The 27742-nt window shown below is 40.4% G+C and overlaps 1 protein-coding gene across 1 annotated transcript in view; it reads right to left on the minus strand.

The window, feature by feature from the left end:
- SULF1 (sulfatase 1) overlaps nucleotides 1–27742 on the minus strand; it is a gene marked incomplete at its 3' end in the record, with an annotated part of 82276 nt that overhangs the window by 26362 nt on the left and 28172 nt on the right. The window contains exons 5-9 of the mRNA XM_006860034.1: nucleotides 12775–12925; nucleotides 11551–11726; nucleotides 9935–10063; nucleotides 9634–9690; nucleotides 8254–8383 (exon numbers count right to left, since the gene is read on the minus strand). Of these exons, the coding sequence (XP_006860096.1) occupies nucleotides 8254–8383; nucleotides 9634–9690; nucleotides 9935–10063; nucleotides 11551–11726; nucleotides 12775–12925 (643 nt within the window). The remainder of the gene's footprint in view (nucleotides 1–8253; nucleotides 8384–9633; nucleotides 9691–9934; nucleotides 10064–11550; nucleotides 11727–12774; nucleotides 12926–27742) is intronic.

Here is a 27742-nt window from a genome sequence, read left to right on the forward strand (position 1 = left end):
ATACAGTATTTAGTATTTCCTGCAGAGACTGCAGCTTTTGAATCACAGATTTTGGGTTCAACTCTGAATTATTACTCAACTAGCAATAGGATTTTGGTCAAGCTGTTTTCCCCTCTGAGAGATTCTGTGTCTTCATGTTTGAAACGGGCATAATGTCTATCAGGTGTAAACTGTTCCATGTAAACTCCTAGCACACTTTTAGAGCACAGTAGAACTCTACTTCCCATCTCAAAGTAACAACAGTTGTTAAGTGCCATCAACTCGGCTCCAATTCATGGTGATCTTATATAGGGTTTCCAAGGAGTGGCTGGTGGTTTGAACCATCACCTTGCTGTTCAAGTTGACTTCATGGTCTAGTGCTTATCTTACAGTGCCAGCATATACACATCCCTGTTCCAGTTGAAAACACTGTCCCATCATTGCCAGATTTTCTCCCTAATAAAAAGAGTTACTTATACCAGGGAGATTTATCTGATGTTGTCTTTGTAGTGGGTGTGATGTGATAGGAATGGGACAGAAAATGGAAAGAGAGGGGATATCAGAAAAAAGAGAAGATAGTTCCTCTTTCAGATTTTAATCTGGAAAATCATTTGTAAAGTTCTGGTGTAGTGCTGTATAAACCCTGGATTGCAGGTCAGTTTGAACCTAAAGGCCAGCGTTTCAAATTCAACAGCTACTCCTCAGAAACAGGGTCTCTATGACTTGGAACTGAGTAGAAGGCACTTAACAATAACAACAACAATCATGTGAAGAAGTCATTGTCAGAATGATTCATGTCATTTAAGGAAATAAGATGACTTAATTGACTTTGGCCAATAATTGGTAACCTACATTTGTTGAGTACTTGCTACATGCAAGACACAACTCCAGGTCTTTGAGGCCTGTATTACTATTACTAGTATGTTTTCAGATGAAGATGGTGACGTAGTTATATTAAGTAACTTGCCTGTGGTCACACGCCAAGAAAGTGGTGGAGTCAGGATACAATGCCAAGATTCTTGACCAAAAAAATTAAAATCCATACCTGTGGCTGTTGATTGGACTTTAACTCAGGGCAACCCCATGTATTCCACAGGAGAACGATTCCATAGGATTTTCTTGCTTGTAATCCTTCGGGCAGTGTTTCGTTCTGCTTTGCATAAGGTCGATATGAATCGGTACCAACTAGATGGCACCTAACAACAACAACAACAATCTCTACAGAAGCATATTTCCAGGCCTTTCTTCAGTAGGACTGCTTGTTGTTGTTGTTAGGTGCCATCGAGTCGGTACTGACTCATAGCGACCTTATGCACAGCAGAATTAAACACTGCCTGATCCTGGGCCAACCTCACTACTGTTGCCTCACTTGAGCCAACTGATGTTGCCACTTGGCCAATCCATCTCACTGGGGGTCTTCCTCTTTTTCTCTGACCCTCCACCTTACCAAACATGATATCCTTCTCCAGTGACTGGTCCCTCCTGACAATATGTCCAAAGTATGAGAGACGAAGTTTGGCCATCTTGGTCTCCAAGGAGCACTCTGGCTGCACTTCTTCCAACACGGATCTGTTGGTTCTTTGGCAGCCCATGGCACTTTCATTAGTTTCCTCTGACACCATAACTCAAAAGCATCAATTCTTCTATGGTCTTCCTTATTCACTGTCCAGCTTTTGCATGCATTTGACGTTATTGAAAATACCATGGCTTGGGTCAGGTGCACCTTAGTTCTCAAGCTGACATCTTGGTAGGGTTAATTCAAACTGCCAACCTTTAGGTTAGCAGTCAAGCACAAAACATTTAAAGACAATGATTTGGGGCAAGGTGTTAGGCTTCAGGTGGATGCTAAGGTGGGAGTGAGCATGTTTTGTTTAAGAGGCACGAGGGAAACTTGGTTAGGGTGGGCCATGTTAGGGAGTAGTATAAAATAAGACAGTATCAATTAAACAGGGTGGGGCCACAATATGTAGTTTATGAGCAAGGTGTCTGCTTTTACAATTGTCTATTTCTGACATGTTTACAATATTGTTAAATATGGTCTGTAGTTTGAAAAACTTACAGAACCCAAGACATCTAAGCAGGTGAGCAAGTGTTCAGACATGTCCACTGGTGTAGGCTGAAGGGGTAAAGATGCAACGTGTAAAGGCTGCAAAGTCCACCATGGACCCTTTGCAGACAAGGAGACGCCCAAGGATGGCACTGGGGTCTCAGTCCTGGCCACATGCTCTGGGATCAGGAGATCCAGGAGGAAAAGTCTGTGAGCCAAGTTGTGGTTTTACCAGGGTTTAATGAGTTTCTGGAAATAGACTGTCAATTTCTGGCAAACTACCAATCCTAGTCTGATTTTATTTATCCTTCTTATTCATGTTCTGCAGCTGGTCAGAAAGGGTTGAAAGGATGATTTTTTTGGACAAGAACATAGATCCTGGAGCTAAACCAGTTTACAGTCAACAAGGGTAACATAATAATAGTATCAGCTTGCTTGACGGCTGGGGTTCTTACAGACTTTTAATCATTCCTTGATTTTATATGGATACAATAGCAGAAGACAAACTGAATGGTAAAGATACTGGAAGTCAACCACTCAGCAAAGGGACATGATAATGGCTCTATGAAACAAAATCGACTGCTTTTATCCTCTGAAATGCTGCTTCTTGTTAAGTGCCATCGAGTCAGTTCTGACTAGCAGTTACCCTGTATGGGGCGTCCAAGGAGCGGCTGGGGGGTTTGAACCACCTACCTTGTGGTTCAAATGAGCCTTGTGGTCTAGTGTGTATCCTACAGCACCACACCAGAACTCGTGTGAAATGCTAGGAGATATTATATAAAATGTACTTCCAGAATCTAACGCCTGTGTAATTTCTCTCTTATGTGACTCTTACTTAATGTGTCAATACCTACATCTAGAAGAAAAGAAAAATAATGCTCACGCTACATCTGTGGCTTTTAATTCCAGCTACACATTGGAAGCTTCCAATAACATGAAAACTTATGGCTTCCATCCCCAGAGATTCTAATTTAATTTGTGTGCCTGGGGCCTGGGTGTAGTATCTCTAAGGCTGCCTGTGTGATTCTAAGGTACAGGGAGTGTCCTGCATGCTGAGGGTGGGTCCTTGTCCCATGGCTTCAGCCAGGCAAATGCCATTGATAATATAAAAGAGAAAATCTTTCACTTCTGCAGTGGCAGCATGGTGTGGGGGAGGAAAGATTGAATTTGAAGGAAAGAGATGTAAGTTCTGGTTCGGGATTTGTAACTTAAATTTCCTGGTCCTCAGTAAAATTGTGAGAGCGGTGGTGGCTCCAGACGATATGCACTGGACTGCGAACAACAAGGTGCACAGTTCTAGGCCACCAGCAGTTCCATAAGAGAATGATGAGGCTTTCTGCTCTCACAGAGATTTAAAAAGTCTTGGAAACCCTGTACAGGGTCGCTATGAGTTTGAATCAGCTTAAAGGCACTTAACAACAACAAATTATCACTGAACCAGAAGACTTCTAAATTCCCTTCCAACTATGATATTTATGAATTCTAAGTTTATGGTTCTTGATACTATTTAAAAATATGGACACCTTAGCTTCATAGATGCTGTGATTTAATTAGTCTAGAGTGAGGCTGCTGATCAGTATTTTTAAGACTCCCTGGCTAATTCTAATGGGTATAATTGAGCATCACTGACCTATGCTATCTGTTGAACAAAAGTCTTTAACGATAGAACCTGAGGGTTTTTGTGTACGTGTGTGTGTGAGTACATAAATGTTCTTGGGGGTATAGTGGCCACTGTGACAGTGACTGGATTTCACACTCAGCCTCATACTGACTCAGGACTGTGTAAGTAATGCGAACACATATGTCTGTGTCTTAATTAGTCTCTGCTTGTGGTTCTATTCACATAGTTGAAAAGTGATACCAAATGTCTGGGATTCTCACCCATTTTAATTCCTTGTTGGCAGTACAGAAAAGAAAACAACAGGTAAGATGGCAAAGATGGCAAGGAACAATAATAATAGTCAACATTGGCACCATGCTTTGTACTTTATGTATGTAAAGTACACCGTTTACCTTGTACTTTACATATGTTATATATATTGATTCCTCAAGAGACTGAAACAAATTTTCTCTATTTTAGAGATAGAAAACTTGAATCTCAGGAGAAACGAAGGGACTTGTCTACGAACACACAACTGTCAAGTGATGGATGGATGCTCATGTTCTAACCAAACCTATGGTTTTGTTAGAAAAGAAACACATTTCTTTTCTTTTTGTTGACTTCATTCATCTACATTGATTCTAACAAACAATTCTTAGGTGACAAGGCGTGGGAAAGAGGACCCACTATATGTTAGGGGATTGGGAATGAAGGGAACAGGACTGACAGAGCCTATGTTTTCTCTCTACATGATATGAAGAGTCAAACCAAAGAGAGATGGCTGTGTTGTCTTTAAAGGGAGTGAAGTTGGTAAGAAGAGAAGCAGGATACAGACCAAGTGTGAGAACAGGGGTCAAGAAAATCAGTTCTGACTTTGTCACTTTGATCTTGGATAATGCAATCGCATTATTCTAGACTTTTTTCTTCCTCATATATATATTTAAAATCAGTAATATTACAACCAAGAAGGTAAATCTTCAAAGTAGTCCAATAGAAAGATCAAAGAGCCAAAAGTAAAAACAGTCTATGAAACAGAACTATCAGGTTTGACCCAGAGAGATTTGATAATGGCCCTGGAGCACCTCAAACTGTCCTTGAATGTCTTAGCTTCATAGGTTATGGTTTGAGTTCCTGTAAGCACAGCCATAGGAGTCCCTGGATGGGGGAAAAGGCTAAGCACTAGGTTACTAATAAAAAGGCTGGCAGTTCAAACCCACACAGAGGCACTGCAGAAGAAGAGCCTTGCGGTGCGTTTCTGTAAGAATCAAGAAAATCCTTTCCCTACGGAACTCAGTTCTCCTCTACAACACAGGAGGCTACCGGGAGTCACAATCAACTCCACAGCAACTTTCATTTATTTTTTTTTACAAGCCCAATCATAGGTTACAATTGTTTCTCACCTGGAGGACTTGATCAGCACAGAATGGTGGCCCTAACCCAGAGGTTCTAATTCAGTAGGTCTGGGGTAGCAAGGTCCCAGGTGATGCTGATATCGCTGCTCCATATGCTGAGAATAACATTTCACTCATGCAGTGGGGTTGCCTAAACTTAAGGTAAGATCCTTAGGTGGTACACTTTGTACTTGACTTCTGACCCAAAGTGGAGCCAGTGGTTCGAACCCACCCAGTGGTACTGTAGTAGCAAAGGTCTGGTGATCTGCTTCGATAAAGATAACAGCCAAGAAAACCTTGTGGAACAATTCTGATCAATAATATCCCAAGTTAAAATCAACTCAGCGGCAACGAACAACAACAACAAAAAAGAAGCAACCTGAACCTCTCTAGGTATTTCATCTCTTCAGGAAACCTTTTGTTCTCCTAGAACTCATTTCTCCCCAATGTAAAGAAATCCTATAGCAAGAAACCACCCTCAGCACCATAATCACATTCTCTGTTTTTCTAATTGAGGCTTTCCTAAAAGAGTGTCAATGTTCGCAGACATCCAGATGATAGGATCTAAATTCAGATTGATTCATGTAGAAGGAAAACAGCAGAGCAAAATTACAGGGAGCAACATACTAAAGCATGTCATAGGGGCAAAACAAATTTAAAAAAATATATATGAAAAAGCAAAGTGAAGTTTTTAACATGGTTAGCACTCAGCACATAAGCAAAGAGTTTGTGCCAGAATGCCATAATCTGGTTTATGCTACATTTGCCCTTCAGGATATACATTAAAATTTCAGCCCAAGCCAGATGGAAAGGTTTGCAAAATCGTATACTGAAGGGTAGGCGGTGCACCTTATTCCCAAAGGGTTGTAATGCTCACCGCTTAGAGGGCTTAATGGGAACAAGATCACCAATTTGCATGAGATATATTTAACACTGAACATTTCCAACTCCTGAATAAGACGTACATTAGCCTATTGAAGCAGGCTCATAAAAATCATTTCAGAGCTACAAAACAATTCTTAGGTTTTATTCATAATCATACTTAGAGCTTTCATAAGCAGGATTTGAAGGTTTCAAATTAAAATATAATGAATAGGTCTAAGCTTTTCCACTAAACTTGAAAACACTTGAAAATTAAGACTTAGTAGGATGCCATAAAGACCTGGTTTTATCCCTTCTTTCAATAGCCCTCTATCCCCACCCTCTTCGATTTAAAAAATAACCCTGTGTACACAAGGCCTGAGGAAATACAAAGATAAAAATCATGTTTATTATGAATGTCCATAACAGGTATATAATGAATCTTTTTAACCATGCTGCCCATTCCATATATCTGGTATCTTGAACTGTTGGCTAATTGTGTGACTATCTAGAAGCCAGATACATTTTCAAAGACTCACAAAAGATATGAACTTTTCTTGATCTAGTTAATGCAGCCTGTTTTGGAAGGCCATGGGGCAGTGGTACCTGGGTTTGATTTCTGACCAGAGAACCTAACGTGGAACCACCCCTTGCCTGTTAGTGGAGACGTGTGTGCTGTGATGATGCTGAGCAGGTTTCAGGAGTTCCAGACTAAGACGGACTATAGGAAGAAAGGCCTGGCAACTGACTTCCAAATCCCAGCCCAGAAAAACCCTCTGGATCACAATGGTCCCGTTCACAACCAGTCATGCGGATAGAATAGGACCAGGCAGCATTCTGTTCCATTGTGCATGGGATTGCCATGACACAATGGCAACACACAACCACAGACTTGGCAGACAGCACATTTCTTGAGTTTCTGAATCAAATTCTTGGTTTGATTCCAGCTCTGCCACTTAGCAACTTCTCTTTTGCAAAATGGGGATGATGATGCCTCCGTAACTAAATACCTTGGATGATTAAATTGAGATAATATGTATAAAATCCCATGTATAATGTCGTATATAAGACAAATGCTCAAGCTGAAGACTTCAGACTCATAGAAAGAGAAAGGCTGGGTGTTGGCAGCTAGAAGGCAGGCTTGCAGAATGTGCCCTTTGGTTGTTTAAATGATTATATATTACTGAGTGTTTTTGCGTATATTAAAAACAAAAATCACAGAGGGGATAGAAGCAAATACTGTTGAATGATGATGCACAGGGGGGATTGTAATCATTACAATGAAACGATGAGTGTAAAACCAATGTTTTCTCCCCCGTAACCTATCAGTCAATTCACAAGAAAAACTTAAAAAAAAAAAGGCAAATGGTCAAAAACTGTTAGCTCTTGTCACTTTCCTTCAATTTTGCTCTAATTTTCAACGACTCAGACAGAAATTCCATTTTTTCACCATGACATAGTCTTTCTTTTTAGCTAATATATATCTCAGCCCCTTAACGAGGAAGACCCCTAACGAGATGGATTGGCCAGGTGGCATCATTGATGGACTCAAGTGTGGTAGCGGTAGTAAGGTTGGCCTAGGATCGGACATTGTTTCGTTCTGCTGTGCATGGGGGTTGCTATGAGTCAGTTCCGACTCGATGGCACCTGACAACAATAACAACATATCTCAGCCAAGCGTGTTTAAGATGGTATGTATTCATAAATGAGTTTGTGCTCAATACTTAATTCCTTAGAAGCAGGTCCATGTGGGTTCATCATATGACATTTCTTTAGATAATAGTTGGTGTTCTAGGTAGCCCTGGGCTTTATAGTCTTATTTCTATTAATGCAGAGGGTTGGTACTAATGAAACATTAGATGTCAGAAACATTGTGACTACAGGTAGAAGCAAGGAATAAGCAAAATATGGTTTCCACTTTCATTTCTCAACTTTGGTTATAAGTTCTAACTACCATGCTGAGTTAGATGACATCTGGCTTCTGCCTAAGGTGGGGATGACCCAATCATCACTCTTGGGATGGTTCATTGCCTAAGTCTCAGCATCTATCCATGGTTTTGACTAAGCAGGCTTTCAACTATTATTTGATGATTAGGTAATAGGACACCTAGAGATGATACTGTTTCTTCAAATGGGACCAATCTCTGAGAGCATCATCTCTATTAACTGGAGGGAACCCAAGCAGCGATGAGGAGGCCCACCTTGCATCAGTTAGACAAACCCTGCCAAGCCGATAGGTGTCACAGTGAGCTTGCCCTCATGACCACTGTGAATCCTGCTTACATACAATATACACCGATTTATATGTTGGAAACCATATAAATTAGAAACGGAGATACATATGCATAGAGGTGAAGAAGAACTGTGCCACTCACCTGTCCCGGTTGCTCACAGGCAGTCTGGTACCTTGCCTGTTGGCAGAGCTCTTTGACCCGCTCATATTTAGGCAAGTGGTTTGACTGTTGGATATTCTTGCTGGATTCTTCTTTCTTACGGAGAAATTTGCTTTGACAGAAAGCAAAAAGCATCTTACTTGAGAATTGATCTAAGTTGCCTTTCCTGCCTGTTCACCTTTTCTTTCCTGCCACAGGACTCCACAGTCATCAAATGACCAAAAAGAAAACTCTGCCCAAAGGAGTCCCACGTCTCATGAGTCCATATGGAAATTATAGGCAGGGTTTTATCAAGATGAGAGATCAAGAAAGGAAGAACCATTTCCCCCACCAAGCATTAATTTCAAATTTGGGGGCATAAGTGTTTCGTTTTATAGGCTCAGAAATAAAGTCCTTTTAAAATACCAAATTATTATAAATGCTTTTCTTGCTCTCTCAATGTAAGTACCAAAAGAAGATGTCAATGAGCATTATGAATCAAAAGGGGAACCCAGAAGTGGCTAAACAATAATTATTGTTGTTGTTAAAGTGCCATCAGGTTGCTGCTGACTCATAGCGACCCTGTACAGGGTTTCCGAGGAGTGGTTAGTGAATTTGAACTACTGACTTTGTGGTTTAAACCAACCTATTGGTCCAGCGCTTATCCTCAAGTTTCACACCAGGACTCCAATTATAATCACATATAATTTAAAGCCATGAGCGTGAAATAAGAAAAAGAAGTAGGAACTAGGGCATAAGGCAAAGCTCCTAAGAAACTAGAGAAGGATGCCTGAGGATGTCAAAAAATGGTTCTATTAGGAACTAGGATTCTTGGTGTAGTGCTGTAGGATAAGCAAAGAACTGCTAACCACAAGTTTGGCAGTTTAAACCCACCAGCAACTCTCAGAGACGCTACACAAGGTCACTATAAATCAGAACAGACTTGATGGCACTTAACAACATTTGGGGTCCTGGTGTGATGCTAGGGATAAGCACTGGACCGTTAACCGCATGGTTGGGGATTCAAACCAATCGTTCCTTGAAACCCTATACAGGGTAGCTATGAGTCAGAACTGATTTGACAGAACTTAGCAACAACAACAACAACATTAGGAACCAAGGCTGAGAAATGCAACAGCAAATCTATATCCATGTAAAGTCTTTGGCCCAATATTCTGATTTATTCTCTACAATTGTCATGCAACAATAATTAGTTTGCTGGCCAGAAAACAATAAGTAAGAAAAGCATTCAATCTTGCGATTAGGCTTACAAAATCTGCATGCATAGTAAAACAAAATGGGGTGAGGGGGGAAAGACACCCAAGCAGGAAGAGGTGCTCACTAGAACTAGTTCCCACAAGTACCCCAGGAACCAATAATTACCCTCTTTCCACTAGGAATGTATCACGCCAAATTTTGGCCTTCTTGTTTGTTCGAAACCTAAAAGAAAACAACAATATTTACGGTTGGCATTTGCACAGCTTTCCAAAAGCACCTGTGCTAACAGTTGTTTTGAAGAAACACCGTTCATTTCTTGTGGACCAGCACTGCATCTTCATCATGGTGCTACTCACAAGAAGCCTAGAAATTCCCACCTGGGGTGATCCTTATGGACAAAGCTCATTTTGCCCCACTGTTCTCAGCTGCTGGCTGGCATCTAGCTGAGGGAAGAATCTTGACGCACCTGTTACCTGGCTTTTCCAAGTCCAGGAGTTTGAGGACAGACTTGCCATCCACGTCATGAGGTGTGTCAAGCCCAGCAATATCCAGAATAGTAGGGGCCAGGTCAATGTTCAGAACAATCTGTGGGACTCTGTAAAGGAACAGATGGTTACACCCTAGACCCAACACAAGTGGAGGATGGTAGTTAAGGTTGCCTTTTCTACAACAGTGACTCGTTTGTCTTCAACTCTTTACACTCTCTTCTCTGGGCTTTCCAGGGATGGGTGGCTGCATTTTTTCAGGATTGGTGTTTGGCGGACAGCAAGAACACACAACAAGATTGATGGACTCTATGCTAGTCAGATTGGAGGGTATGGCCCATTATTCCCACACTCTGGCTGCACTACCAGACTAGACATGGTCTAATCTTTTTTTTTTTTTTTGTATGTGTGGGATATACATTTTTATTCCAAAACCTTGCAGTCCAAGGTTCTGTAGAACTAAGGCTTGAAAATCAATATTCTAAAATAAGGACACAAGGTTTTTATCACTGAACTCAACCCATGTTGCCTAGTCCTTCAAACATAAAGCCTTCTAAATATAGATCAGACAATTCCCAGGGTATTTCTAATGATCTTAAGAGCCATGATAACATTTCTTAAAAGAAAACCTTTTACTTCCATCACTCTTTCCCTAGGATGCAGTGTGACTGAGCAGCAGATGAGGCTTATGGATGAGATTCAGAATATTTAAGCTTTGGGCCCCTAAAGTACCACTTGCAGGATAAATGTCCCTGAGACAGGGACTTAACTCTCTAGCAATCTTTTTCATGGTTAAATCATACGTACAGGTTCAATGTTTTTTAAGGGTCATTTCAGGTTTTAAAGTCTACTTCCAATCTTTTCATAACCCTTTCATGTACATGATCTTATTTTATACAACATATTCTGGTGTGATTATCAGGGTATTTAAAAAAATATATTTTAAGGGGAAAACAGATGCAGAAAGATTCAATGACGTGTCTAAGGTGAAAGGCTGAGCGACAGATCCACAACTTCAGTCATTTAGGCCTTCTCTCTTCTAAAAGAAAATCATGCTCTCTGAAATATACATGCAAAAATAGTTGAGTTGGAAAATGTTCAACAACAACAAAAAATGTTTTTACCACAATAATTCAAAAAAAAAAAAAATGAGAAAGAAAATCATGGTGCCCTTTCATTTTGTTTTGTAATAGCTTACAAAATAAAAGATGAAGAGGATGGCATTAGTTGTTTTAAAAAAAAACAACGGGAAAGCTCTGATGCTAAGAAGTTAAGGGTTGTGTTTCTAAGAATCACATTCTACATCTTTGTACAAAGACCAAAAAGTTACGGACTGTGGTCAATTTGAGAGACATCATCATTGATGTATTTTGTTTTCCTTTCCCTTTAAATAGTATACTTTCTTAATTTAACATATGGTGGTGGTGATGGGGAGGCGGGTAGGCAGGGGAAGGTTTTCATCTACTAAATGACCAAATCTACATATACCTTTTTTTGTTTTGGATAAAAGGAAACCGAATACTGGGATTGGTAAGCAAATTATTTTAGTCATACACGAACTCCAACAGTGGAATCTTGCAAATGGAGAAATACGTACATTGATCCCGGTTCCACACTTGGACCACGAATAAAGAAAGGCACACGGATATCAAAGTCGTATGGCATGGATTTCCCTTTGACCAGTCCAAACTGTCCAATATGGTAACCGTGGTCGGCAGTGTAAATTATGTAAGTGTTCTCCAGCTCCCCTGTCTCCACAAGCATATTATACAGCTGAAAGGCAGCACAGAGGCAAGTCAGAATCAATTGTGATGACATAAGATGGCATTCAATAGTGCTGCCAGGATTTCCCTCAAATCTTTCTCCCCATTATTTTTAAAAGGCAAGAGTTGCTTTAGTAAGACTGACACACACGAAGATTATCTGCGATTTCTAGCTATTTATAATCCTGGAGAGAAAAAGTCCAATAATACAATTGAAACAAACTTTTTTTTTTTTTTTAATTGGAAACATTCTACTTACAGGTTTTGCTTATCTGTTTGGTGAAAAACAACCACAAAACTAAAAACCATAAAACAACCTCAGCTACCAAGTTTCAATTCGAAATTCAAGGTTAAAACAAATTTTTAATATCACCCTTGTTTGTATTTACTTTTCCAAGGTTGAAAAACAGGCTCTCTATGAAATTGATCCAGCTAGAGCTAGCATTCAGGCATGTTTTCTTTGTGTTAGGTATTAAAATTGAGGAAATTTCATACAGAAATAAGTATTTTTGAATTTTTTTAAATTAGAAAATCCAACAATACTGCACACATTTCTACATAGGCAAGAATTAGCATGCACTCAGTAGTTGATGCTCATCTCTTTAATTTCCAATTCAGAAAACCCCATCAATTGTCTTTTAGTCAATTCTGACTCATGGTGACTCTGTGCATGTCCTAGAAGACAGGCCTTTCTTTTATGATGCCTCTGGACGGACTTAACCCACCAACCTTTCAGTTAGCAGCCAAGCGTGTGAACATTTACACCACCCTGGAAAGGGCACTCAATTTCAAGCTCTTAGCAATCACCACCATTCCCTGATAACCTAACTTACAATGTTTTGATTTTTCTCTCTTTCGCCATTGGTTCCATTAGAACCAAGCCTGAAAAAAATGGGGAAAATATAAGGGCAGGATGATTAAGTTGCTAACAGAACACACACACACATTCCCTTATGCTAAATGCAATAAAGTGAAAGAAAGAAGCAAGCAAGATAGACAAGAAGAGGTCCATACAAAGAAAAGCTGGACCAAAACCCATCAAGAATGCATGTGCTTACCCTTTCCACAGAATCGTCCACTGACATCAGAGTTTGGAGTCTTTTGCGCTGTAGAACGTTTGTAAATTCCATATGGATGGGCAGCATGGGTCCGGTATACTGCATAATCCAGTGTTTATCCATATTTGGTGCATAGTTATAACTAGGAGTTCTGAAAACATCCAGAAAGGAATATTACTATATTTTTTTTTACTTTGTCATTTAGGGGAATATTTCGAACTAAATAATCACATATGACAGAGAATTAAGATACCACTAAGTACTTTTCTTTCTTTATCTCAAATATCATACATTTTCTGAAGGTATATGAATTCAAACTTTTAAAATCCAAACTGGATGCTGGTAAGTAATCTTTCTTAAAAATACACACTCACTTGGGTTGATGGAACAAAATGTGTAATAAACACATCAGGATGATCATGGTTATGCTACATACACATCTACAGATAAAGCACAGGGATGTTCTCATAGTAATGTTAACTCATACAATTTTATTGCTAATTAGGCTATTAAATATAGTCACAAAGATGTAGAATGATGATGAATCATAATTATGTGATGATTTCTCATGGAATTATAATTTCTCATGAGATTATTATGGTTTTAAAAATTGATTACTTATATACCTGTTGCTGTTGTTAAGGGCTTTTGAGTTGGTTACAACTCATAGCAACCCAGTAGAGGGTTTCCAAGGACCTTGGTGGGTTTGAACCGCAGTCCAGTGGTTATCCTACAGCACCACACTGGGAGTACTACTTACATACCTAGTCTCTGTTATTATTTTATGTATGCATGTGTATTCCTGACTATTTATATATACGCCACTGAGCTAATTGAATTTGCTGGAATTACAACCAAGTGTGTCTGTAATATACATGTTTACCAATAAAGCCATTCATTTTATAGACAACTCAATTTGTCACAGGGCATAATTTCAGTTAATTATATAGACATGGGTCCAGTTGTTTTAGGATAGGTCGGTTGGAGTCTATATTTAATCTATTTCAGAAATTAAGATGTCACATTCATAGATTCCATTGGGGATCCACAAAATATGTCACCTTCTCTTTGTATTCTTATCCAACTACTGACCTCAAATCACTATCCGTTGCCCACTACGTCATAATCTCAAAGTACATATCTATGCTAGAACAATTCTTACAGTGTGAGTTATTTGTTTATATGTGGAAGCTTCCAAAAATTCATAGAAAAAAGGAATTAAAACATAATGGGGTTTTCCCATGAACTTTGAAAATCCCCCTTGTATTTATCCTTCCCCAGACATATGAGGGGTCTTCAAAAATTCTGTGGAAAAATTCCATTATTTTTATTTATTATTTTAAGTTTTTATTGTGAATTGATTAAAAGTTCATCATCAGTTTTACACTCAACAAATCATATATACTTTGTTTCATTACAATGGTTATAATCCCCTCCATGTATTATCAGTTAACAGTATTTCTCTTTATTCATTTTAGCTCTTTTTTTGTTTTTAACACTCACGCATATTTAACAATTTACACCACAAAGGGCACAGCCAGATCAGCCTCCTGGCCACCAGTTCTTAGCCCCTCTCTTCCTATGAATCTAGGTTCCTCAACTGCTCCCTCTCTCCATGTCCCCATCTCTGCCTCCATCTCTGGTGTCTCTGCTTCTCTGGATAAGGTCTGGCATTCTGCTTGTGCTCTTCTCCCTTGATGGTCCTAAGGTCCTTTGTTTCTGGACTGTAAGATTACTCTCACAATTTTGTTACAAAAGTTCTACCTTTAGAATTGTGACAGTCGAAATTAGTCATGATAACAATTACTCACTACTGAATCATAAGAGTCTTATCCCCATCTCTTTTCACCAGACCCATCTAGACAAGATGAAAACTATTCAGCAGGCACTCTATCTTCCCACACACTCTTAAACTAAACTCCCTTTTGAAATTTTGTAAGCTAGTCACTTTGAGCCTTTACCCCCCCCCCTTTTTTTTTTCAGTAGACAATGTCTAAGTTGCCCATCCCTATCTACCCTGTATACAAAGGGGATAAATTCCATTGTTTTTGTTTTGTTTTTAACGTTTTATTGTGAATTGTGTGATAGTCTACATGGGAGAACATCAGTTATACACTCATTCCATCATCCATCATTTCACTGGCATAGTTACCATCCTGTCCATGCTTCCTCACCCAACCAAGGGGTGTACCCTGTAAGCCTGCACCCACCCCCCACCACAGTCTTCAGTCCTTTTCCATCTCCTGATCCCGAGTCCCCAGCCCCACCATCTCTTGACGTCATCTTCTCTGCCTCCATCTCAGGCCTCACCGCCTCTCTGGGTAGGATTCCGCTCTTCGCTCTTCTCCATCGATGGTCCCAGGTTCCTCCGCTCCTAGACTGATAAGTCAATCACTCCCCTCTTTGCCACAACATGTCCACCTTTAGATTTCCAGCCCTCACAATCAGTCCTGATAACAATTATTCACCATTGCATCACAAGAGACCCATCTATATTTCATTTCATCAGCCCTACCTGGACAGGCTGGACACCATTCACTGGAGACTCTACCTTCCTCCACGCCCTTTGGATCTAGGTTCCCTCTTGAAAGCTTATAAGCCAGTCACTTCTTGCCTTTGTATCCCTCCCCCCATTTTGGGTAGCCAATGTCCAAGTTGCCCATCCCTGTCTACCCTTTGTGTGAAGGGGGTGGGAATAATTCTTGTAGCAGGGGTTTGTTTCCTTTTTTGAGCTACTGCATTCATAGGTGTAGGTCCTGTTTATTGAATTGTACCAGATGCTTTTTTTTATCCTCTTCTTTCTTCTTCGGGTTGAGATCTGTTTATCCAGTTATTGAAGTCCGGTCAAATGGGTATCATCTGCAAGTGTGGGTGTTCTTACGTCTGTCCGGCCTCTTTTTATCGGCTGGCCACCCCGCTCTCCACTCTAGACCTCTGTGGCTGTGTCACTGACTCTGAGCCCATGAGTCCCCAGATGTTGCCTCGCTAGTGGCCGACCAGGTCTCCACCCGGGTTCACAGTAGTTTGCTGAACGATGTAGGGCTTAGCTCGCCCCTTCATTGATGTTCTTCGGTTACTTCTCCTTCTGGGTGACGTGTGTGGTTGTCGATCAAAGCGTATATTTCCCTTGCATCTTAATCTTGGAAGAGAATTTGCACTGAGAGGATCCGACCACTTGCCTTGATGTCTCCTGGGCAAGCCACCTGTATGTTCTTGTGGTAGCAGTCGGACTGCCCTTATTGTTTTGTATTTTTCCTGTAGGTCCTTCTTTCAAGAGGTATCTTCTGGTTTTCTAGCTGCTCCCGGCTGGTCTGCTTGTCCTTTCAAGTGGAGAAATTTCCCGTCTCTGAAGATCTGGTTGTGGTTCAGGCTTCCACCTATACTCCCATGTAAATTCCACTGTTTTTAATTCCATGTTTTCATGAACTTTTTGAAGTTCCCTCAAAAACATACACATCCATTTCTGATTTATAAAGTGCTTGGAACAAAAGCATGTAAGTTTCTCATGCTGACGTTGCTGTTAGGAGCCTCTGAGGCAGTTCCACCTCATAGCAACCCCGTGCACAACAAAAGGGAACACTGCCTGGTCCTGTACCATCCTCACAATCATTGTTATATGTGAGCCCATTGTTGCTGCTACTATGTCAATCCATCTTGTTGGAGGTCTTCCTAGTTTTCAAATGCATCGATTCTGATTCGTCTACAGTCTTCTTTATTCACTGTATTCATTGTCCAACTTTCACATGCACTTGAGGCAGTGAAAATACCATGGCTTGAGTCAATGTACATCTTAGTCCTCAAATTGACATCTTTGCTTTCAACACTTTAAAAGTAAAAATGCTGTCTTCTGCAGCATTTGCCTAATGCATTCCTTACTTTGATTTCTTGACCACTGCTTCCATGATTGTGCATTGATTGTGGATTGAAGCAAAATGAGGTGTTTGACAGCTTCAATCTTTTCTCCACTTACCATGATGTTATTTAATGTTCAGTGTGAGGACTTTTCTTTACATTGAGATGCATTCGTACTGAAGACTATATAGTCTTTGATCTTTATCAGTAAGTATTTTAAGTCCTCTTGACTTCCAGCCAGTAGGGTTGTGTTATCTGCACTTTTCAAGTTGTTAATGAGTCTTCCTCCAATCCGGATCCATGTTCTTCTTCATAAAACCAGCTTTTCTGATTATATGCTCAGCATACAGATTAAATGAGTATGGTGAAAGGATACAACCCTGGCACACACCTTTACTGATTTCAAACCATTCAGTATCCCCTTGTTCTATTAGAATGCTTAGCTCTTGGTCTAAGTTCAGGTTTCTCATGAGCATAATTTAGTGCTCTGGAATACCCATACTTCACAATATTATCCAGTTTGTTATAATCCACACAGTTAATGTCTTTGCATAGGCAATAAAGCACAAGCAAACCTCATTCTGGAGTCCTGGTGTGGTGCTGTAGGATAGGCACTGGACTGCAGACCACAAGGTCAGCAGTTCAAACCCATTAGCTGTACCTCAGAAACCTGTACAAGGTGACAATGAGTCAGAAGGGACTTGATATTACTTAACAACAACAACTACAACAAACATCTTTTTGCTACTCTCTGCTTTTAGTCAAAATCCATCTGACATCAGCAATGATACCCCTCATTCTATGTCTTCTGAATCCAAATTGAATTTTCAGGAGCTCACTGTTGATGTACTGTTGCAACAGTAGTTGAATTATCTTCAAAATATTACTTGCATGTCATATTAATGAAAATTTTCAATGATTTTTACATTCTATTCAATCACTTTTCTTAGGAATGGGTACATATATGGACCGCTTCCAATTGGTTGACCAGGTAGCTGTCTTCCAAATTTCTTGGCATAGATGTGTGAGTGCCTCCGGCATCACATCAGTTTGGTAAAACATTTCAATTTGTATTTCATCAATTCTTGGAGCTTTGCTTTTTTGCTTCAATGCAGCTTGGGCTTCTTCCTTCAGTATCATTAGTTTTGGGTCATATGCTACCTCTTGAGCATGGACCATTTCTTTTTGGTACAGTGACTCTGTGTGTTCCTTCCATCTTCTTTTGCCCATAAAATCCTTTAATATTTCAATGCAAGGCTTGAATCTTTCTTCATATCTTTCAGCTTGAGAAATGCTGAGTGTGCTCTGCCCTTTTGGTTTTCTAGCTCCACGTCTTTGCTCATTTCATTACAATACTTGACTTTGTCTTCCAGTGTTATCCTTTGAAATTTTCTGTTCAGGTCTTTTACTTCCCATTTCTTTCCAATGCTTAAGCTTCTCTATGCTCTGGAACAAGTTTCAGATTCTAGTCTCACGTCCATTTTAGTCTTTTCTTTCTTGTCTTTTTAACAATCTTTTGTTATTTTCAGGGATGATGTTCTTGATAATATCCCACATCTTTCTGACTTTCAGCCATTGGTTTGTAATGCATATCTGTTCTTGATATTCAAGTGGGATATACCCAAGGTCATATTTTGGCTCTTGTGGACTTGTTTTAACTTTCTTCATTTTCAGCCTGAACTTGCATGTTAGCAATTGATGGTCTGTTCCACAGTCAACCCCTGGCCTTGTTTTGGCTGATAATTTCTTATATGAGTCAATACATGAATGTGTTTTATGTAAGTATCTGGAATGAAAAAATATCCTATAGTATTAAACAACAAATTATTTAGGTATCACTTACAGTTTTTGTGTGTGTGTTTTTTAAACAGAAACTTTCATTTGCCTCCCAAGTGATTCATGAAGCAAACAGTCCCACTTTTTGGTTCATAAGAGTCCCTTGTATAGAAAAAGTGAAGCATTAGCAGACTCAGACTCATTGGATCTTACTTAGGAGCTTTATAAAGTAGGAAAGGACTTAAACCTGCGTTTCTTATTCTTCATGCAGCATGTCACATTACAAACAGGATTAGATTAAGAAATTGAAGAGGAGAAGACAGGGGGCTTCTAAATCCCATCAGAAAGGTTTTTTTTTTTACCCAGTGGGGTAGTTTGAGGCCAGAGATCTATAGCAAATTGCTTATGCAAGGTCCCTTAACCATTTACTGATACGTGCCCTGAAAAAGAATCCAGCTATGAAAGATTAACTGTACAGGGTTTCTTTATAATACCTAAAAATCCTCCTCTTGTTGCCTTTGATGTTGGGCTGGCTTAATTTTTAAGTAAATCTAGTTGACTTCTTGCAAACCACAAAACCTCAACACAAATAAAAATTACAATAGGGAACGGAGATGCAGGCTCACAAAGGGCAAATTACAGCCCTCCCAGCTCCCTCCCCCCAGTTACCTTGATGTACTTGGCATCTCTCCACCTAACTCAGAGGCAGAGAAAATTACAAGCCTCAAATTGGACTCCCGGATTTACAGAATGACATATGTTAAATCTGGCTTATATTAAACGGGAGAGTTCAGGGCCAAGCAAGCTCCCTTTCCGTTTTCCCCCCTTAATTTCTTGATATGCAAGATGCTCTGGGGATGAAATCCCTGGTGGGGTCTCAGCGGGGGACTGGGAAGGGGGGCATAGAGTTATCTTTTCAAGGAAGACTGAGGGCCTGCTGCTTCCCACAGAACAGCAGCTGGTCAGGGGACCTGCAGGTGGAAGGTCGGGGTCACTGGAACTGACAGAGTTGTTGAAAAGTGATCTTTTGCCAAAGACCTGTGGTTGCCTCCTGCTGCAGGCTGCCAAATTCCTGGAAGATGCAGTCCTCTGTCCTTCAGTGATCATTAAGGCTTGCTTCCCTCATTGAGAAACGGACTGAAAATTATACAAATAGGACCTGGTGTTGTCAGCTAGAACATAAGCCATTAAAAAACACAGGTGGGTGTTTGGGGGAAAGTGGAAAATCACATACTCAATTATGTCAGAAAGTTTTAGAACTGGAGTCAAATTCTCTTTCCAGTTATATTACTGACTCATGTGTGATCTTGGGCACATTTAAAAAATAAGCCTCAATTTCTTCATCTATATAAAGGAAATGATAACTTCAAAGAGTTTTTATAGGGTTTAAGAGATGTCACAGGACAACATCATACCCAGGCATGCAGGAAGCAGGAAAAGACCTCTTCATTTTAGAGAGGTGGCTCAGAAAGAACACCTGTGGGCATCTCTCAGCTAGAGTCCTTCCACATCACTTCACACTGACCACTGAGTCCCTCACCCCAAGTTCCCTGAAGTGCCCCCAAATCCCAAACATTAAAAGGTGAACAGATGCCTATACAAACAAGGGGGCTTCACAAAGATAATGGAAGAATTCCATTGTCTTTTAACTCCATTTTTCCACAAAGACTCTGAAGAGCCCTTGTATTTCTCGCCAGCTAAAGCAAGTCCTAAAATTCTTCCCCTTCATCCTGGCTTAAACTATTCACAGGTTCTGATTCCCATTTAGATGCCTCCTACCCATTGCTGAAGGAGCTCTGTTAGCGTAGTAGATTCGAGCCAGGCTGTTAACCTTAAGGTCAGCAGTTTGAAATCACTAGCCGTTCGATGGGAGAAAGATGAAGCTTTCTACTCCCGTAAAGATTTACAGCTTCTGAAATCCTATGTAGGGTCACTATGAGTCGGACCCAACTCCATGGCACACCACCACCACCAAGAGTGTCTACTCTTGTTGCAAATACAGAATAAAATCTGACCCTACCAGGCACATATTGTATGCATCAGTGACAAGGTAAATAACACACTTTGTTTTAAAATTGAGAGGACCAAGGATCAGACTGGCACAGTGGCAGCGGCAATGGGCTCAAACGTTAACAACAATTGTGAGGAAAGAGCAGGACTGGGCAGTCTTTCGTTGTGTTGTGCGTGGGTTAGTTATGAGTTTGAATGGACTCAGCTGAATCTAACAACAAGAAGAAACAGATGGTTGTTTTTGACTTTCTATTTTTTTCCTTAACAAAAACAAAAGGATCTATGTCTGGTGATACTTGTCTGTTGAGATAAGGGTTTTACCAACAACCGAGTGCCCCAGAACTTAGACTTCCAAGAAAACATACCAGTAATCTCCAAGCAGACTATTTTCACTACTTCGAAATGTTTTTTTGCCCAGGAAGGCTCTGCCTGCTTATTGCTTTTCTCTGGTCATTTCTTGTTTGGAATCATCAGCTGAAGTACTGGATCACAGAAGCCTCAGACTACTACATTTCTAAGTTCAACCTTCACCATCAAAGTCACGTTACTTTGCGGTTTGATTTTCTTCCCAGGATTGCTTATTGGTGTGACAGCAATCAGAACTCTAAAAATCAATAATGCCACCTTTCTTTTTGACAGGTGGTATTTAGGAGAATAATTCTTTCTAGCAAAGAAATCATTTCAAGAAATGCATGTGTTGCAAATTAAACCAACACTCAGGAGATTATAAAGACCGTAGCAGCTCATTTTTACCATTAACGGCCTTTGCTGTCACCCCAGTAAAAATAAATAGATTTCTAATGCTTTATATTTGAGCATGTGTTTTGTTCACGTTGTTCAGTCTTCAGCAACAAGAAAAATCCATCTACCTAACTCTTGAAGGTATTGGTAGCAGGGTTGTCATTTTCTAAAAAGTCAAATAGGTCTCAATTCCCAGCAGCAGCCAGTTACAGATTTAAGACATACACTCAAAGCGTAAAATTGGAAATTCTATACTTAATCTCCCATGCCACACCATCTCAGCTTTCACAAAACTGGAACTTATTTAATTGAATTTGGGCAGATATTATTCCCCACCCGAGTTCAAATGTCTTTAGGTAACAACTTGTTCAGAATAATAGCAAATGATATTGATTGTAAGTATATAAAAAGGATAATTTAAAGTCTTCTAATTTAGATAGGAGCCTTGTGGGAGAGTGAGTTTATGCTAACAGAGGAGGAACAATCCGAAAAGGAGGGTAATAATAACGGAACAACCCAAGGAATAGAAGCACTGTTACTAAATTGTACATGGAGAAATAGTGAAACTGGTATGTGTTTTGCTGTGTATCGTCTCAAACATAGCAGCAGCACCACCAAAAAAGTCTTTTAATGGTGCTGCAAATACCAGCTGTTGTTAAGTGCCTTCAAATCAGTGCTGACTCACAGGGACCCGGTATAGGGTTTATAAGGAGCAGCTGGTGAGTTAGAACCACCAGCTTGTGGTTAGCAGTCCAGTGCTTATCCTACAGTGCCACACCAGGACTCCAAATACTGGCTAGAATTGTGCAAATGTAGATGTAAGAACTGCCTCTAATAGTAAGTGTGCTGTGAGGGGAATTGACAATGGTAGCGTAGTGGTTACGAATCAGGCTGCGAACCTCAAGGTCAGCAGTTCGAAACTATCAGCTGTTCCGCGGGAGAAAGATGAGGTTTTCTGCTCCTGTAAACATTTACAGCCTCAGAAACCCTGTATAGCATCACTAGGAGTCGGAACCGACTCCACAGCACATAACCACCACCACCAGTATAGTAGAAGGGTATCATGGGCATTGCAAATAGTTAACATGTGTTGTATATTAAACCCACACTCAGGGGTTTGTAATGACTTTAGCAGCTCATTTTTACCATTCATCATAGTGTTGGAGGTTCGAGTTCACCTAGAAGCAGCTTGTAGGAAAAGCCCTGTGATTTACTTTTGAAAATTCAGCCCCTGAAAACCGTATGGAGCACAGTTCTGTTTGGGCACACATGGGATCACCTTGAGTTAACTTGATAACAATTGGTAGTATATGGGGAAAGATCATCTGGGGCCAGGGGAATTGGGATTTGGTTCCAGCTTTGCCCTAAGTACTTATATGACCTGGATAAAGCCATTTGGGCCTTGATTGTTTAATCTGAAAAATTATAAAATTAAGACTAGATGAACCATCAAGCCATTCAATATATTGATATTATTTCAAAAAAATTTTTTTGTCAGTTAGTTGGTGGAGTTAACATGTTTATTCATTTGCTAAACAATGTTTTGTGCAACTGCTATGTGGGGAGTCATGTTTACCAGGTTCTGGGATTTAAGAGACGAAAGACATGGTTCCTGCCTTCAAGTTAGGACTCCTCTGCAAAATTTCAAGGCAACATTCAGTTCAACCCTACCAGCCATTCTGCAGGAGAAAGATGAGACTGTCAGCTCCCAGTAAGATGTACATAGCCTTAGAAACCCAATACAGAGTTGCTATGAGTTGGAACCAACTACAAGGCACATAACCATCACCAACCACCACCATTTTGTGGTTTTGCTGCGCCCTTAGAGTTGTATAATTTGACCTCATGGATCTGGATGAATAATCAACAGAAAATGGTAGTGAAGGGGTCAACATTTTTATGAAGAATTAAAATTTTCCTCACCTTTAAAAGCATGTCCTTTCATGTGTAAAGAGGTAAGGCTGGATAAAAATAATTTGGGCAGATATTATTCCCCACCCGAGTTGAGGTAAGAGATTTCTTCCCAATTTTCAATTACAACAGCATCTCAAAAAAAAATTTTTTTTTTGTCTAAGAACTCACACAGTGGCAATATACCTTTTCACATAAGATGTTTATCCCGAACACCACTTTCAGAATGATTCTTACAAATTAGAAGGCATGAATTTTCGATTTCACTACAGAGATTTCTATTTCACTTGAGCATGTGTGTCTTTGTATGTGCATGCACATGTATACAGACACACATATCTGCATGTTTGGAAGAAACAACTGTTGAACTGGAATCAACAAATATATTTATAGAGATAGTCCTGGTGTGGTGGTACTGTGGGTTAATGCTCTGGACTGCAAAGTTGGTTTGAACCTCAAAATCGGCAGTACAAGGTCATCAGTCGCTCCTCAGAAGCCCTATACGGGGTCGCTATGTGTTGAAATGACACCTAACAGTAATATATATTATATATATACACATACATACATACATACACATATATATATACATACATACATACAGTGATGAGGAACTGTCTGTAGGAAAGTGATAAGGGAATTCCTTAGCTTCCCAAAGACTCAATGGGCAAGTAACAGGACTCTTCTTATCTGTGAGTATTTTTACTCACAGGTGCATATGACTATATAGGAGAGTTATGCTATAGTGAGCGAGGCTATATTATTGCTATGGAGACACTAACAAGGCCAAGTAGTACAAGAGTTAAGTGTTTCACTGCTAACAGCAAGGTCTGTGGCTCAAACCCACCCACCCTCTCGGGGAGGAAGAGCTGGTGATTTGCTCCCATGAATGTCATAGCTGGCAGTTCCACTCTGTCATATGGATTCACCATGAGTCACTCAACAGACCTTATCAACAGCATAATTCACTGACAAGTACAGCGAAGTCTTAGTCATAGTAAAGGGCTACATAGCAAGGATTATTATGGATATTTTAATGATGGAAGCTTTTGCCAGTTCCTAGGGGACCTGCGTAACCGAGCTACTACCTAACTAAATAATATCTATTTTCATGAGTGGTTGATAATCCACACTCATTCTTACATGGTACGCATAACCCCTAACTTCATTTTATAAAGCCCACAAGCCGATTTTGGACTACTTTCCTTTCTTTGTGGAGATTGGTAAAACAGTGGAAATATGATACATTTACTCCAGCCTGAGAGGGTCAGAGAGCTATAACCCAAGGCCAGATGAAAGGGATCCAAATAATGCTTGACCACCGAAGAAGGAGACCTATGTCCATTCCCGCAACAGGGAGAGTCTATGGCTTCTTGCTTTGTTTTCCTAGGGCCTGCCAAATATTTCTGCAAAGTACTTAACTTCTTCTATCCCTTTCCTTGAATGTTTTGCTAATGTTTTTGCTAAGGACACCAGCCATTCAGTCTCTCCTTGCCCCACAATTGGCAGCTTGTCTTCAATTTGTCTCACTCCTTTTGTCTGCTGCCTGAACTCTGAACCCGTGCATTCACTCACCATGACAAGAGACACACGCAGAGTCTCCCAGACTCCTTTAAAACAAAGATGCCTGGTATTTAGGACTTCCAAGTCCTGCATATTCATGGTGCACAAAACCCAAGGTTTAGCAGGAAACAGAAGCTGAATCATTCCACATTCCCTTTTATTTTTCCTGGCTAAAGGTGGTCCCCAAACTGGCAACTTGCTTATGAGCATAGCACACATTTTGCACCTGGAAGAGAACACAGCCCAGATGGGTGCTTATCCTGTCTAGATTTTTTATAGAATGGCCAGGTGCAAGAGACTCATCGTGCTGTGGGTCTTAGCTTGTCAAGAAACCTGTCACGCAGCAACGGACAAGTGTCAGCTTGTTATTTCTCTAGCTGCTTGCCCTGAAACATTTCATTGAACCATATGAAAGTATGGTTTTTGTAGGTCAAGAAAGATCAAATATTGACAATTTAATATTTGACATTAATCATAATAAAAAGGAACAGAACTACTATTTATGAAGTGCCTTCTAGGTTCAGATCCTACATGGGGACTCTATGCTACCTATTTTAATTTCTGTTGGTGGCATCACATTAAGGTGCCAGTATTATCCCCATTTTACAGATCAGACAGTGGAGGTTCCAGGAGGGTAATCAACTGCTCATAGTTCGTAAGGACAGGAATGCTTGCTTGTTTGATTCTAAGGCCTGAGTACTTTTCACTCCACCATGTATAGATTTTGCTTTACAGAATCACTCTCCTTGTAGTCCAATTCCTAGGTCACCTCTTAACACCATTCTCATATATGGTGGCCACTGCCTATGTCATATTCTCTTCCTGAAATCAACTGCCCAATCTCTATAGACGCATCTGCAGAAATTCAAGTGATCCTTTGAGGCCCTTTCTGAATGTTTCATGGTTCATGAAGTTGTCAGAGTCCCTCCCAAAGATGTGATCATTTCTTCCACCAAGCCTCCCAGCCCTGAAGATGCTGGCATTAGTCCTTATCACTTTTAATACTACTTGTTATTGGACTATTGGGCACATTTATTCTGTAAAGGATCCAAACCCCAAAAACAAATCCACTGCCTCTGAGTCAATTTCAACTCAAAGCAGCCCCGTTGGACAGAGTAAAACTACCCACTAAGGCTTCCTAAGTTGTAAATCTTTACGGAAGCAGACTGCTACATCTTTCTCCCATGGAGAAGCTAGTGGGTTTGAACCACCAACATTTCAGTTAGCAGCAGAGTGTTTTAACTACTGCACTACTTGGGCTCCTTGTTAAAAAAACAAAACAAAACACCAAAAAATAAAAACGTATTTTAGACTCTGCAATGGCTATCAGCTCTGCCATTATAGTACAAAACTCAAAAGTACATGTGGGGGGGGGGCATGACTGTGTTTCAATAAAACTTCATTACAAAAACTTTTGGTAAGTAGGGTTAGGACTGGGGGACCTAGTTTGCTGACCCCTTTCCCAGCTTACTGACTACTAAATGTTGGTAACTGTGTCTTTCTCAGGCTCCCACCCCTTCTGTGCTATCTATTTTCAAAGGCAGTCATTATAAATATTCGTGGCATTAAATTGTCAGTTGCTGGCATCAGAGATACTTTTTAAAAACTACTGCCGAGGCCCTGAGAACTCTGTAGACCCTTGTTTCCCTGTGACTGCTGTCTGCACATGCCACTGTTTTGTCAGAACCTCTTGACCTGTGGCTATTTCCCTGTAGGCTCAGGACCCTTTGCTTCGAAGCTTCGAAGCTTCAAAGGCAGGTGGACTTCTAAGGAGCCATAAAACAGCAAAACTTGTCAACCCCTTCTCCTTCAACTTGGGGAAACACCTGTAAAAGTTGATAGCTGTAGAAAGTCACCTAAGGTGTGCAACAAAGGAAGCTTACACAAAGCAATTTCTAATTCCAAAGAAAAGGGAAAAGTGGGCTGCAGTCAGTAAATTTGTCATGCCATCTGTAATGAAGAGTCACTCAAGGTCTTCGTTCGTGAAGTAAATATGATCCTATGTGGTTACAAATCGGGCTGAGAACCGCAAGGTCAGCAGTTCGAAACTACTAGTTGTTCCAATGGAGAAAGATGAGGCTTTCTGCTCCCGTAAAGATTTATATCCTCAGAAACCCTGTACAGGGTCACTATGAGTCGGAACTGACTTCACAGCACATCACAACAACATGTAAGCTAAGAGCTGTCAACCCCATGGGTGGATTTCCAGTAACAATGGCTCAAGCACACACTATTCTCCAGGTGCTAGAGCAACCCTCTTTCTTTTAGAGAATATTTGCTGTATTTGATGCTAGCCTCCATCCTCCAAGCATCTGAGCACACTCAGTAAGTTGTTTATCCAGCCTGGCTGCTGAATCAGTTTTATCTTGTCCTAGGTGAGCTCTGACCTCCTTCATCCTAACCTAAATCATTTGATAAGATTGTTGTTGTTGTTCTTAAGTACTGTCGAGTCAGTTCCGACCCATAGCCACCCTGCATAGGGTTTCCGAGGCGCGGCTGATGAGTTTGAACAGCCGACCTTACAGTTCAAACCAACCTTGTGGTCCACTGCTTATGCTGCAGCGCTACACTAGGACTCCATCTGATAAGATAGAGATGTTTTATATATTACCGATCATGAGTGAACAATGAGAAGATCGCCAGAGATCTGTAATGACCAGCAATTAGCTTGACTTCAGTTGTATTAACTATGTTTTTAAGGTTCTGTCTAGTCTGGGATCTTGATTAGAAAATCGATGTGGCTGAAAGTGAGTTGTATTAAAGCACAAATAGATTCATAACTGATTCTAGAGGTTTCATGATGAAAGCAACAGATGCTCAATTAGTTGCCAATCCCTGACTCTCCAGTAGCTGAGCTCTCAGCAGACACTGAACCAAATGCTCTGCAGAGAAGACTACATATTGATGCCAACTGTTAGGGGAAAAAAAAAACTTACGACAGAGAAGAAACAAAATCATGCTCTTTGCTGCCAGAGCACCCAGACATCCCCCCCAACCCCTGTTTTCTAGTGAGAATTACTGGTATAACACGACACTGCTTGCTGTTACACCCCTTTACACCATCAGTCTCTCCCCTGAGTCTCCTCACCTTAACTCTCTAACAATCCTGCCTCTA

Source organism: Chrysochloris asiatica, unplaced genomic scaffold, assembly GCF_000296735.1.
Source record: "Chrysochloris asiatica unplaced genomic scaffold, ChrAsi1.0 scaffold00036, whole genome shotgun sequence".
NCBI lineage: Eukaryota > Metazoa > Chordata > Mammalia > Afrosoricida > Chrysochloridae > Chrysochloris > Chrysochloris asiatica.